The sequence below is a fragment of the Conger conger genome, chromosome 19 (assembly GCF_963514075.1).
Source record: "Conger conger chromosome 19, fConCon1.1, whole genome shotgun sequence".
Lineage (NCBI taxonomy): Eukaryota > Metazoa > Chordata > Actinopteri > Anguilliformes > Congridae > Conger > Conger conger.
The window spans coordinates 10,836,517-10,852,079 of NC_083778.1; the positions used below are offsets into that span (position 1 = coordinate 10,836,517).

Sequence of the window (15,563 nt, forward strand, 5' to 3'; positions counted from 1 at the left end):
GCTGATAATTGGTTCTAACTCAAATCTCGACAAAGGAATGAAGAGGATCATTTAAGTAGGATGAGAGTAATCATTTAACTTCCATACAAATCTAAATGAAGGGATATGTATTATAAGTTTATACCAGGAAAATTTTGATGGAAATAGATCACAACAAACCTATCAAAAATAAAGGAAGCTGAAAATAATTATTACAATTAAATAACTACAGATAATTAAAGTATTACGATTCCCACCTGAAACGTAAGGTACACTTCGACGACATGAAACTCGCTACGACCCACACGTAATGAAAACACGGGACACCAAATCTTAATTATTTTAAAAATAATTTAATATAAACACATTCAAATTTAAATACAAAAAAAACAAACAAAAAAAAAAAAACATTCGAAAAGATTTTTTTTTTGCTTTCATAAATTCTTCTTTAGATACTCTTTAATTGATGTTAAATTTTTGACAAAAAACAAAATTGCACATGGAACATTAAACCCCGGGGCGGGAACCATCTTGTGAGTTCTGGTGCAGTGCCGGAGCACTCGAGTTTAGCCCCGCCCCCAATCTGCTGGCAGTGCGAGTATCCCAGAATTCAGCAGTCCCAGCTGGAGTCTCAAAGGCAGCAGCCTCCGGAGAGAGCCAAATAAAATACTTTCCCCCTGGTAATCCGTCTCCTATTAGCGATTTTATCGTCTAAAACAAAACGTTAAGGAATCTGAGTCTTCCCTTTTACGTAACAGTGTCGGAGAGTGGGGTGGGGTGGGAAAGGAACAGAGAATGGGGCGTGGGGGGGGGGGGGGGGCGAGACCTCCCTAAAAACACGCAAAATGTTAACATCACAGAAAGATGTCGCTGGCATTCCACACTTGAAAAAGCTCAAGTTAAAACAAAACAAAAAATAATCAAAAGCAAAATTATAAATGACAGTACAAACAAAAACGGGAAAAAAAAAAGAAAACAAGAAAAGGAAAAGGGGACGGGTAAATGAAAAAGGGAGCCAAAGACACCGGTCATTTAGCAGGACCATACTTACGTACACGATGCAAGAAGGTAAACGCAGCCCAGATATTGAACAATCAGGAGTTCATTTGTCTTCGAGTGACGGCCGTTCCGGTTTTCCGAACTGCCCCCCCCCATCTGGGAGCGAACACTGATTGGGAGGTCTGACAACCTGCCAAGTTTGCCTCTCACACAAACTAAATCGGGCTGATAATATATTTTTTTGAGTCAATTTAAGTCTTTTTTTTTTTTTTGTTTCAATTCATTACTTTTGGGGGGGGGGGGGGGGGTTTGGGGACGACTTTGCTGCAGCGTTAGCTCAGCAGACCGTCCCCCTCCGGTTGGGCCGGGCCTAAATTTAAAGGTTCGTCTAGACTCACTCCGACCTCCTGGCACCTGGCAACAAGCTTTCTCAGTTTGTCAGTTTTACCTCCGTCCGCAGCTTCGAACAGCAGTCGCTAAAGGTGGGGGGGGGAGAGAGAGAGACAGAGAGACAGACGGGTGAGACTTTGTCGGCCATGTGGGCAAAAGGCAAGCTTTTCAAAATGGCCGTATTTCGGTTGAAAAAGAGGGAAAATGGAATTACATCTTTCCACAGAGCGGCGCAGAGAGGAAGCTTTCGGAGGGCGTGCCGGTAAAGCCGACGAACCTGCAAAAGGCCAAACGACAAGGGGGAGAAAGACACGGACACGCGGGAGGGGGGGGCGTCAGTGCAGCGAGGAACACGACCAGGAAAAAACGGAGGGATGAAAATATCGAAACAAATTAACCAATCAGAGACAGACAAGTCTTCAGAATGTACTCTCCTGTGCCCCCTTCGTGATTAACCAAAAAAAAAAAAGCAAAAAAAAAAAAAAAAACACGACACATTAATACACGTAAAAACCGTTAAACGTCCACAACCGTCACACCGAGACTCGCGCTCTCTTTTTCAATTTCTTACGTTACACTTTCCTCAACACTGAACATGCCCTGCAAAAACAAAAAAAAGATTTCACAGAGTGAACGGTGGGTTAGGTAGGAACCCCCGGAACAGGGAGGCACAGGGTGGGGCGGGGAAGGGTTAGAGGGGCGCGCTCACCTCAGATCTTCCGTTTAACTCCCTCTCCACCGCGATCGCACTGCGGGGCAAACAGACCACGCGAAAACAATTACTGCCACGCACAGCCTCCGACAGCGTCTCCCGGAGGAAGAGACGAAAACTTTCAGATAAAAAAAAAAAAAAGGGTGGCTTTCCTGCCTGAAAACGCAGGTCCATAGCGTAGCTGGCTGGGGAGGAGAAGGGGCACTTACATCTGCCAGTTAGCCAGGCAGCCGGGGATGCCGTGGCTGAGCATCCGGCTCTGCAGCCTCAGGTGCTGAACGGTGCCCTCCTGCCACTCCTGCTGCAGCAACCTGGGCAACAACAGAGAGGACTGACACTCCAGAGCCCATCCACACCAACAACCCCAGAGACTAAAACTCCTGCCATTACAGAGCCCATCCACACCAACAACCCCAGAGACTAAAACTCCTGCCATTACAGAGCCCATCCACACCAACAACCCCAGAGACTAAAACTCCTGCCATTACAGAGCCCATCCACACCAACAACCCCAGAGACTAAAACTCCTGCCATTACAGAGCCCATCCACACCACCAACAACCCCCAGAGACTAAAACTCCTGCCATTAGAGCCCATCCACACCAACAACCCCAGAGACTAAAACTCCTGCCATTACAGAGCCCATCCACACCAACAACCCCAGAGACTAAAACTCCTGCCATTACAGTGCCCATCCACACCAACAACCCCAGAGACTAAAACTCCTGCCATTACAGTGCCCATCCACACCAACAACCCCAGAGACTAAAACTCCTGCCATTACAGAGCCCATCCACACCAACAACCCCCAGAGACTAAAACTCCTGCCATTACAGAGCCCATCCACACCAACAACCCCAGAGACCAACACTCCCTGCATTACAGAGCCCATCCACACCAACAACAACCCCAGAGACTAAAACTCCCTCCATTACAGAGCCCATCCACACCAACAACCCCAGAGACTAAAACTCCTGCCATTACAGAGCCCATCCACACCAACAACCCCAGAGACTAAAACTTCTGCCATTACAGAGCCCATCCACACCAACAACCCCAGAGACTAAAACTCCTGCCATTAGAGCCCATCCACACCAACAACCCCAGAGACTAAAACTCCTGCCTTTACAGAGCCCATCCACACCAACAACCCCAGAGACTAAAACTCCTGCCATTACAGAGCCCATCCACACCAACAACCCCAGAGACTAAAACTCCTGCCATTAGAGCCCATCCACACCAACAACCCCAGAGACTAAAACTCCTGCCATTACAGAGCCCATCCACACCAACAACCCCAGAGACTAAAACTCCTGCCATTACAGAGCCCATCCACACCAACAACCCCAGAGACTAAAACTCCTGTCATTACAGAGCCCATCCACACCAACAACCCCAGAGACTAAAACTCCTGCCATTATAGAGCCCATCCACACCAACAACCCCAGAGACTAAAACTCCTGCCATTATAGAGCCCATCCACACCAACAACCCCAGAGACTAAAACTCCTGCCATTATAGAGCCCATCCACACCAACACTCTCTCCATTACAGAGCCCATCCATACCGCCAATAACCTGAGACTAAAAAGTCCTGCCATTACAGAGCCACACACAGAAGATGAAGAGGTGGCTTTAGATCAGGGGTGGGAAGCTCCAGGCCTGGAGGGCCGGTGTGTGTGCAGGAATTCGCTACCACCAGTTATCCTGGCTGAACCAGCTAATTAGCCATATGCACCATGACCGATTCACTCGTAATGCTACAAGACAAGAACATTCATCAGCAGCTGTTCGTATCACGGAACGAGGCTGAAAAACGACAGATCATGTAACCGGCCGGGGCTAATTAAATAATTAAGAGCAGAAGTTGGTCCGTGGTCCGGATACGGCCCCGCCTTGCCCATCCCTGCGTTAGATCTCCAGGCCAGGAATCCAGAACGTTCACAAAGCGGAGGCCCAAACTGAGATGGGTGGGGGTGGGGGGGGGGGGGGGGGAAGAGTGATGGATGTGCTGTGAGTACCTTAGAGCCAGCTCAGTGTTGCTGGGCATGACGTATCGGAGCCTCTCCAGGACGGAGGAGTGCTGAGAAGGGGGCAGGCAGCCCAGGTAGAAGGATATGACCTGCGGGGGCACAGGGGCGGTCAGTCAGGGTCAATTTCTCCCCCCCCCCGACCGAATCAGAGAGCCGGATCAACATCCACCCCGGCATCCGCGGGAATCAGCCCTTCCGAAACGCGAGTCAGCCGGGCAAGACACAGCTCATCGCTTTTACAGAATCCCGCTCAGACAAGCCGGGGGAGAAATGAGTCAGCCGGCCGCTAAGGGAGCTGATTCACTGCATTACATTTACATACACAATCAGGAGAACGCCAGGAAAGGCGGTTTCTCCCGCGTGTTTATATTGTTTTTTGCGTTACGCTATTTTCTGGGAGTTCGGTTTTCCCCTTAAGCGGTTCAGCTGGGCGTCTTCCTCAGAAAATGTTCCTACTGCTGTGTGAAAACCGGTTGTTAAATGACATTATGGAAAAATAGTGTGCGCGCGCAAGCGTATGGGTCGATAATGTTTTTAGCCAATGGTCAACAAAAGCAAAATATTAGTCTGCATAAAGAACAGAAGGAAGATGGGCCAATGGGGACAGAGGTGAGGGGGAAATGGGCCAATGGGGACAGAGGTGAGGGGAAGACGGGCCAATGGGGACGGAGGTGAGGGGGACAGGGGCCAATGGGGACAGAGGTGAGGAGGAGACGGGCCAATGAGGACGGAGGTGAGGGGAACAGAGGCCAATGAGGATGGAGGTGAGGAGGAGATGGGCCAACGAGGACAGAGGTTTGGAGGAGACGGGCCAATTAGGACGGAGGTGAGGGGGACAGGGGCCAATGAGGATGGAGGTGAGGAGGAGATGGGCCAATGAGCACATAGGTGAGGGGGGAGATGGGCCAATAGGGACAGAGGTGAGGGGCACAGAGGCCAATGGGACAGGGGATTACCTTGTTGTGGAAGGTGTAGCAGTTGTAGAAGTGGGCGGAGCTGAAAGGCACGGGCAGACGGGAGGGGGTGGTGACCAGGCACCGCTGCACCAGGTCCGTGAAGGCGTTCACGTCCCTCCTCTTGCACTGGGACCCGGCTATGGCACTACTGGTAAAGAGGAGATAACTGGAGAGAGGGGGGCAGGGTTAGATGGAGCTGCCACGCCCCAGCCTGTCCGTGCGGACCACACACAGAGCCGTCGCAGTTCTGCCGAAAACACACTTACTCCAGCCACAGCCTCTGCACCACGTCCTGCTGCATGACCGTGCCCAGGGCGCGCTCGAACGCGTCCACCGCCTCCCCCATGCTGCCGAACCGGGACTGCCACAGGCTGGGGAAGAGACCGCACATCAGCCTGGCCGCGGACGACCGCACTGGGACCAAAACACACTGAACCACATAGAGACTTAACACACAGGACCACACTGGGACCACAACACACTGAATCCCATAGGACCATAACGCCCTGAACCACATAGGACCATAACACCCTTAACCACATAGGACCATAACGCCCTTAACCAGATAGGACCATAACACACTGAACCAGATAGGACCATAACACACTGAACCAGATAGGACCATAACACACTGAACCAGATAGGACCATAACACACTGAACCAGATAGGACCATAACACACTGAATCCCATAGGACCATAACGCCCTGAACCACATAGGACCATAACACACTGAACCAGATAGGACCATAACACACTGAACCAGATAGGACCATAACACACTGAACCAGATAGGACCATAACACACTGAATCCCATAGGACCATAACGCCCTGAACCACATAGGACCATAACACCCTTAACCACATAGGACCATAACACACTGAACCAGATAGGACCATAACACACTGAACCAGATAGGACCATAACACACTGAATCCCATAGGACCATAACACTCTGAACCACATTAGACCATAACACCCTGAGCCAGATAGGACTGGTAAGAAAAGAAACACAACATACTGGACATAGGCGCGTAACACACTGAAAGTGATGAAAGCACACGAGCTGCGGCAGTAGCCCAACACGCAACAGGATAAACGTCTGTCATCAAGATGTGCTCTCAATCTAACCGAGAATGGCCTGAGCTCAACCCTACAAACCCCGTCTCCGTACTACAACAGCCTATCGCGGGAGCTCACGGTTGCCATCCGGTGACACTGAGACTGTAGATGTTCCGAGGAAGCTGCGCCACGCTGAGCCGGAATGGCCGCTGCAGGCTGTGCTGGCATGGTAACCGTGGCGATGAGGGCGACACTCACCAGTGCAGCACACACATGTAAGGCATCTGCGCGGTCAGCTGATCCCTCAGCTCTTTTCTGATTGGCGGAGCCTTCAGGGAGCCCTGCACCGGAAAGCCCAAGATGTACCTGCCAAAAAAACAACCCGAAAACCATAAAAACATAAAGCAAAAAGACACATCATAAAAACACATCATAAAAACATATCGCATCCAGGTCCGGAGTTATCGGCAACAATAAACTCAGCCGGTCTTTCACAGATTCCTGTCGTCCGTATAACGCTGTAACACACACAAACCGCAGTCTGTCACATGATATAACACATTGCCCATAAGGCCATTGTGGGGGGGGGGGGGAATATGGCCAAAATCTCCCACCGACCCTCGCAGGAGCGAAAGGTAGCCAGGTTTTTCATTTAGCGGCGAGGTCGAAAGGGCTCCGTTTGCTGCGGCAGAAAGAAAGAGGTATCGTATGAAGGACTCAGTGTTGTGGACACAGAGCGCTAACCCCTGCTATCCTGAGCCCCAGGGCCCAGGAAGTGTTCATCAGACCACATCACTCACACCCGCCCACCCCCCCCCAAAAGAAAACCCTCCAGGCAACATTCATGCACATTCCCAAAGCCACAGATAACCACCTATCTCCCCGACGACAGAAACACGCCCGTCTCCCTGACGACAGAAACAGGGCTCCTCTTTCACCAGTACGTTACCGTGCAAGCGGTGTTTAGCGGGAACGGCGCGATCTCTGCGAGACGCCGCTGACTCTGCCCTGCGGCCGCTTTTCAGCCGCGCTCCGACGCGTGCCAAGCCACAGACTCAGACGACCGAAAAAACCTACACCCTGCTCTTCCTTCCACGCGGGTTAACGTCCCGCTAGCCCGAAAGCCGTCTACGTAACTAAGGGGTCCTGATTCTTTTCATAATTTTTTTCTTTGTTGTTGTTAAACACGCGTTCAGTTCAGGGTAGCGAAGTGGATTGGCGCAGAGGAAGGGAAAGCCGTCAGTTAGCGGTACGATGCTACGCGCGCGGCGCTAATCTCCCTGGATAAAGGTCCACAGGCTGGGTAAACCCCCCTCTCAGCTGGGGGCTAGGCTGTTTACTTTAGCCGGAAGGTAAAGGCATCGCTTCCCGGTGTTTACCCGCGAGCCACTAGCGGCGGTCCCCCCCCCTGTTCCAGGTAGCGCCGGCGGAGACAGAGCGTCCCGGGAGAAGAAGAAGAAGAAAAAACAAACAACCTCCACTCCTTCCTTCCTGTGAGGAACCTACCGCAGCACGAGGACCGGGTGCTGCTCGCTCTGCTCGTCCTCGCAGAAGGAGAAAACAACTCCTTAAAGAGCGGCGCGATGGTGTGGGACTGCTCCTGAGGGACACACACACACACACACACACACACACACACACACACAGACACAGACACACACACGCACACAGAGACACACGCACAGACACACGCACAGACACAGACACAGACACAGACACAGACACAGACACAGACACAGACACAGACACAGACACACACACACAGACAGACACAGACACACACACACACACACACACACACACACAGAGACACACACAGAGACACACACAGAGACACACACAGAGACACACACACACACAGAGACACACACACACACAGAGACACACACACACACAGAGACACACACACACAGAGACACACACACACAGAGACAAACACACACAGAGACAAACACACACAGAGACAAACACACACACACACACACACACACACACAGACACACACACACACGAGATACACACAGACACAGACACACATTACAGACACAACACACACACAGACACACACATACACAACAGACACACACATACACAGAGACACCACACACACACACAGAGACACGTGCACAGACACGTGCACACGTGCACAGACACGTGCACAGACACACATACACGCACAGAGACAGAGACAGAGACAGGGACAGGGACAGGGACAGGGACAGGGACAGGGACAGGGACAGGGACAGAAGAGGCTGGTTAGAGGATGCTGTCATTCACAAGGTTACAAAGCAAGGCTTAATGAAGTCTCCCAAACCAAATCTTTAAAAACAACACACTCAATGCTGGTGTGAAATTTAGAACATGCCAGCCCCAGCCATTAACTTTGGAATAATCATTATTTCGTTGTGTTGCATTTTAATGCGTTGTGTTTTGCATTGTGTGTGATTGTACTTCCTGCTCGGGACTGCAGATGTAAATTAGCTTGAAGCGCTAACTCAAATGAACTAAAATGAACTAAATGAACTAAATTTCCCTCAGTGCTCATTTGTCCCAGGCTCACTCTGTTTTTGGCAGCCATTTTGGCTGTCGCAGCATCAGCCTCCTTCCCCGAGCGAAGCCTGGCAGGCAGCAGGTTCAGCTCTGCACCCACAGATTGTTTGTACATACTTCTTTGCATACATTTACGCATTTTCATCAAATCATCAAATCATTTTCATTACTGAGCATGCTAGTTTGCCAGCTGAGCTGGTTAGATTGTCGCTATAGTCTGCTGGCTGAGCTAGCTAGTTTGCTATCGTCTGCCAGCAGAGCTAGCTACTTTGCTATAGCTTGCTAGTTGAGCTAGCTAGTTTGCTATAGTTTGCTAGTTGAGCTAGCTAGTTTGCTACAGTTTGCCAGCAGAGCTAGCTACTTTGCTATAGTTTTCCAGCAGAGCTAGCTACTTTGCTATACCTTGCTAGTTGAGCTAGCTAGTTTGCTATAGCTTGCTAGTTGAGCTAGCTAGTTTGCTATAGCTTGCTAGCTGAGCTAGCTTGTTTGCTCTAGTTTGCTAGCTGAGCTGGCAAGCTGTCTGCATCAAGTTTCCTAGTTCTAAAAGCTGCTGGCTTCCAGGCGTCACTGAGGGAAGGAAAGTCCCTTGGGCGGGTCTGGCCGGTCACCCCGGTGCTCACCTGAGAGAGGAGGAACTTGCAGGCGCAGGAGAGGATCTGGGCGGTGCTCACCTGAGAGAGGAGGAACTTGCAGGCGCAGTAGAGGACCTGGGCGTTGTGTGGGGTGAGGAGCAAGGCGCCCAGCCACACGTTCAGGGCCCTGTCCGGCACCTCCATCCTCAGGTGCAGTTCCGCCAGGGCCTCCAGCAGGGGGCAGCAGTCGGGGCAGGAGGTCAGGGCCTCCTCGCACAGCTCAACGGCCGGCTCCAGCCTGTGGGGAGGAAGACCATTGGTTCAAAGCGGGTCACACGGCGCCATTCGGACCAATGAGAGGGCGGAGAGGAGGGCGTTACCTTCCCAGGAGCTGGTGCAGGGCGATGGCGTTGGTGTGCAGAGGCAGGCGGGCCAGCGTCCGTTCCCTTGGTGACAGGGTCTCGTCCGTACACTGCTGCACAGCATCTACAGCACACAGCAGCCCATCAGCATCTATCTCTGTCACACAGCCAGCATCTATCACAGGCAATATAGGGACTTCTGCTTCTATGGTTTGACCCGGGGCAGGATGTAGCCTAGCGGCTAAGGTACATAACCGGGACCTGGAAGGTCGGTCATTCAGGTGTAGTGTGGTAGTCAGTGTTCGCATTATCACCATGTTGTGGGTAGCACTAGCATTAGCATTAACATGGTGTATCTCACAAGCATCTCACACCTCCAGCATCTCTGCTGGGAACCCATTCTTTGCATTACCCGCAAAAGCCCGACGGCGGCAATTTCGACCGATTTGCAATTTCGATGCAGCCCCACATATTTCCGCTGCTTTTTAAGCAGAGAAGCGCGCCTGTTAGCTTCCTTTGTCTCGTTGGCAAGAATGACAGAATGTGATATTTCACTTAAAAACAAAATGGTAAGCGTTCGCAAGTCATGAAGGATTGCCACCGGGCGGGAAGATGGCCGTTTTCAGCAGGGAACACAGCCGTCCAGGCTGCCTCTCCTAGAAGGAGATTTGTGGCGTAACGTTCTCCATAGCTCCCCCCTGACACGGCCGTTTCAGCGCACAGCCGACCCGCGGTGGGGCTGTCCTGTCACACGCCTGACGGATATCTCAGGGATCAGAGGGGAGCCGATCGGCCAATTAGGCCCGGGGAGCGCCGGGGGCCGTTTTAGTAATCTTCCCACATTGCTCTCCTCTCCTGCCTCCGCCCCTCTACCCTGCGGTTGGCCAATCACCGCGGGGCCCTCAGGGCGCACAGGAGGGTGGTCGGGAGGGGTGGTGGTAGGTCAGGGTCAGAGAGGGTCCTGTGTTTGTTTTTCTCCGTTTCCTGTCTCAGAGGTCTCCTGAAAGGTTAAATGAAAGCATCCTGTTGGGGGGGGGAGGGGGGTCCTCCCAGCCTGTTGGTCAGCCTCAAGAGTGGCTTCCTGTCGCCGCACGACGAAAACAGGACAGGGCACCTGCTGAGAGACCGGGGGAGCGGGGGGGACAAGGGGATAGCAGGGACGGGACGGGGGGCTTGTAAACCCCAGCCCGAATGCACCACTGCACCTCAGAGCAGGCCGAACACTCGCACACTAACACAGCTCAGTAGTGGAGACAGCGTACTGCTCTGGGCTCACCTCTGAGCAAGGCGAGGAGCGTACAGACACACACAGACACACACAGACACACACAGACAGCTCAGGGCTCACCTCTGAGCAAGGCGAGGAGTGTACAGACACACACACACAGACGCACACAGACGCACACAGACGCACACAGACGCACACAGACGCACACAGACGCACACAGACGCACACAGACACACACAGACACACACAGACACACACAGACAGCTCAGGGCTCACCTCTGAGCAAGGCGAGGAGTGTACAGACACACACACACAGACGCACACAGACGCACACAGACGCACACAGACGCACACAGACACACAGACACACAGACACACAGACACACACAGACGGCTCAGGGCTCACCTCTGAGCAGGGTGACGAGGGTGTCAGGGTCGGTGCGGATGTCCTCTGCAGAGCTCCAGGGCAGCAGGAAGGGGTCAGTGCAGACGATGGGGGACGGGCCCGACTGGGCGGGGTCGAACAGGGCGGCGGGGAGACAGCCGAACTCCAGCAGGTGGATGTAGGAGAGCCAGGCCAGGGAGCGGTGGGGCACGGTCAGGGGCTCCAACACACTCTTCTGATCACCGGAGGGCTTTAGAGCAGTCTGATGCACACACACACACATACAGTGACACACACACACAGACAGACAGACAGACAGACAGACAGACACACACATTGACACACAGACAGACACACACACACACACACACACACAAACACACACACACACACACACATACACACACACACACACACAGAGAGACAGACACACACACACACACACACACACACACACACACACACACATATACACAGACACAGATAGAAGTAACAAGCCCATGTTACAGTTTGAAAATAAAATTGCTTACAGCACAAAATCCACACTAAAGTCAATATTATCCCAAAGGCTTCAAGTATTTCAACATCAAATTAGACAAACAGAAACACTCCCAGTGATTTCACAGAAATATGCGTGTTGGGATTATGATATTATATATGAGGCGGCTAAGGCCCAGTCGAGAATTCGTTCAAAATCCACTGTGACAAGGAGGTGACACAAATCACATCATGTTGTTAGATCACATCCAGGCGACCAGCCTGCAACTCAACAGGTGTGTAAGTCCATCTGACATGACAGATGATCTCAGGCACAGAAATATGACATATGAGATGCGTATCAGCACTAGACAAACACAAGAAATCGCCACACGAACACAAGGCACAAGGAAATACAAGAGGAGAGCATTACAGAACATGCAGAACATTCTGGAAGCACACCCAGCTAATGTAAAAGGTACACCAGAAGAGCCATGCATCAGACATGGGTCAAATACGTAACCGTTTTGGACGAAAATACACAAAAGCACAAAATAAATTTTCATCCAAAAGAGTTATGTTCTCCCTGTACAGAAGCCATGTACAGAAGCGGGCGGGGCCTGTAGCCTTGTGCCTAAGGTGCTTGTCTGGGACCTGGGACATTGGTGGTCCAAGCCCCAGTGTAGCCACAGTTTAATCAGTGTGGCAGGGCCCTTAACCCGACATTGCTCCAGGGGGATTGGCCATTGCTTAGTCTAGTCTAATGAACTGCAAGTCGCTTTGGATAAAATCATCAGCTAAATATATAATTATTAGTATGCATGTTTGGAGTGAATGCAGTTTGAACGACTGGACGTGTTGTGTGTAAGACTCATAAAAGTGTCAGCTAAATGACTGCCATGTCATGGGAAAAAGCTTGCCAGACCAAGCATCGGATAGTGTAGCACACACACACCTGCAGAAGGGCCAGATAGAGAGAGAGTGTTACACACACACGCAGACAGACACACACACACACACCTGCAGAAGGGCCAGGGCATTCCGTCTCCTCCCAGTGAACAGGCTGAGCTGCACCCGGTACAGCAGGGACTCCAGCAGCTGGAAGGACTGCAGCTCCGAGCGGGCGCCCCCTGCAGCCTGCAGCAGGTACTGCAGCATGCGCTCACACACAAAGTCCTTCCCGTCAAACGAGCTCTCCACCGACAGGTACTGGAGCAGAGAGAGGGAGGAGAGAGAGGGGGGGGGGGGAGAGAGAGAGAGAGAGAGAGAGAGAGAGGGGAAGGAGGAGAGAGAGAGGGGGAGGAGGGGAGAGAGAGAGGGGAAGGAGGAGAGAGAGAAAGAGGAAGGGAGAGTTAGAGTCGAATTAAAAGTTCCAAGAAGCTGGTAAAAAGGCGTGTTGCCAGGAGAAAGGTGTTACCGACAGAGATTACAAACAGAAATACCGGCCGCTTTGGCAGACTCCACAGGCGACGATTTGTGTGCGACCTTCTGGCACGAGAACAATGGGCCAGGAAAACAAGAGAGGTTTTGTCTGAATCTCGCACTCGCACTCACACACACACACACACACACACACACACACACACAGACACAGACACAGACACAGACACAGACACAGACACAGACACAGACACAGACACAGACACAGAGACAGACACAGACACAGACACAGACACAGACACAGACACAGACACAGACACAGACACAGACACAGACACAGACACACACTCACAAACGGCAGCTGCACACCAGTCTAAACCCAGCAAACCAGTGACAAACATCAGGCCCTGGCAAAAAAATATCTAAAAGGTCACCTCAGGACAGAGACTCCAACACAAAGTGAAACTACATCATAAACAGTGTTACAGCCCATTTCCCTGGAGGGGCGGAGAACAGGCCGACTGGTACGTGCTGCACCCCCTCATAGAGCCCCTCTCCCTGTGCAGCAGACCCCCCGATCGGGCCCTCTGGGCTGGAACATGCGAGTGGATTCATCCCCCTCTCCTCTGACGCGCATACTCTCTACATCCATCCGTGTGGGCTTTCTAGTTCACCAGCTAGTTTAATACGTGTTATCATCTCAACCTGTAGCCACGTTCCTCCTGAGATTTCTTCCCATCTGCGAGCTTTTTCTTGCTACTGTTTGAGGGTTTCTCTCCCCACTAGGGAGTTTTTGTTGGTTTTTTTTTTACCAGATGTGCTCTTGAGTGGCTCAGAGCTGGCATTCCCCATGCTTTCCCTTCCCTCCTGTTACTGTGTAAAGCGTCTTTTTGGAGAAGTCTTCGGCGAAAAGGCCGATATAAATAACATTGAAAGCGAAACGGAGTGGGGCGGGGCTGTGAATCACCTTCCACCAGACTTGGTAGTTGGGGGCGTGCTCCACGGCCATCTCGCACATCTCCTGGAGCTCGTCCCTCTTGCCGCGGCGGGAGAACAGGGACAGGTAGTGGCACCAGACCTCTGCGTCTGCGCGGTTGTCCTCCAGCGCCCGGGCCAGCGTGTTCAGGGCCGCGTCCAGGCACTCTGCTGCAGAGCTGGGACGACGTAAGCGGGTTAGCGTAGCGCAGGGCCGCTCGTGCTAGCACACTCCCGTTAGCACGACACCCCATGCTAATGCTAGCGCTCCCCACCACACACCATGCTAATGCTAGCACTCCCTCCCACACCATGCTAATGCTCTCTACCACACAGTGCTAATGCTAGTGCTGCCCACTACACACCATGCTAATGCTAGTGCCGTCTTCCACACGGTGTGAATGCTAGTAGCACTCCCTCCCACACCATGCTAATGCTCTCTACCACACAGTGCTAATGCTAGTGCTACCCATCACTCACACCATGCCAATGCTAGCACTCCCCACCACACACCATGCTAATGCTTGTGCCGTCTACCACACAGTGTGAATGCTAGCACTCCCTCCCACACCATGCTAATGCTCTCTACCACACAGTGCTAATGCTAGCGCTGCCCACCACACACCATGCTCACATGCTCATGCTCCCCACCACACACCATGCTAATGCTCTCTACCACACAGATCTAATGCTAGTGCTACCCATCACTCACACCATGCCAATGCTAGCACTCCCCACCACACACCATGCTAACGCTAGCGCTCCCCACGACACACCGAGCTAACGCCAGCACTTACCAGCGCACGCCATGCTAACGCCAGCGTGGCGGCGGGTGCGTTTACCTCTCCTTCTGGTTGAGGTACTTGTAGGCCAGTTTGATCCACAGCTGCACGTCGCGCGGGCTCTCCAGCACGCTGGTCTCCAGGTTGGAGATGTCGTCCGTCTCGTTGGTGAAGTAGCGCTCGTCGTCCTGAGTGACGCACACGTCCAGGGCCGTGCTCGGCCTCCAGAGGGACTTGGTGCCGCCGTCTGTCGGAGAGACGCCCGCCCACTTTAAATCACGGTGGAGTGGACAGGACGCTGGAAGCGCTCATCAACATGACGGCTTAAAGACCTACATAGATTTGCCTGGCATTGGCTCCTTTTTAAAGAGGACATTCCCAGTTGTACATCTTATCAGAACAAGTTTGCTTATCCCCACTCCCACCATTACCATCTGATGCCAGTCAAGTTCAGTCACTCGGTTTTTATTTAAACCAGAACTGGGATGAACTAGTATTTCTTTTGGATTCTTATACTTATATCTGAGCTCTATTTATCTTACCTGGTGCAGCTGAACCTGCAAGAAGGAACAGAGTTTACATAGTTTACACTTTTGGGATAATTTCATTTTTTCCAATACACCAGGCAAGGTTGAGTCAAAGGTAGAAAACAAACATTTGAATGCAAAACAAATACTATTTGAACCCAGTCCTGCTTTAAACGGCACCCTCTCAGTAATAT

At 51.9% G+C, this 15,563-nt stretch overlaps 1 protein-coding gene across 1 annotated transcript in view; it reads right to left on the reverse strand.

Moving 5' to 3' along the window:
• Positions 1 to 312: 312 nt before the first annotated feature.
• The window catches only part of LOC133118871 (zinc finger C3H1 domain-containing protein), a 33,920-nt gene continuing 18,669 nt past the window's right edge, over positions 313 to 15,563 (reverse strand). The window contains 16 exon segments of the mRNA XM_061229127.1: positions 313 to 1,454; positions 1,583 to 1,645; positions 2,078 to 2,117; positions 2,290 to 2,391; positions 4,101 to 4,201; positions 5,069 to 5,234; positions 5,335 to 5,439; positions 6,390 to 6,497; positions 7,638 to 7,701; positions 7,704 to 7,731; positions 9,353 to 9,551; positions 9,634 to 9,739; positions 11,250 to 11,490; positions 12,726 to 12,914; positions 14,053 to 14,239; positions 14,903 to 15,089. Coding sequence (XP_061085111.1) covers positions 1,311 to 1,454; positions 1,583 to 1,645; positions 2,078 to 2,117; positions 2,290 to 2,391; positions 4,101 to 4,201; positions 5,069 to 5,234; positions 5,335 to 5,439; positions 6,390 to 6,497; positions 7,638 to 7,701; positions 7,704 to 7,731; positions 9,353 to 9,551; positions 9,634 to 9,739; positions 11,250 to 11,490; positions 12,726 to 12,914; positions 14,053 to 14,239; positions 14,903 to 15,089 — 2,030 coding nt within the window. The 3' untranslated portion in view covers positions 313 to 1,310.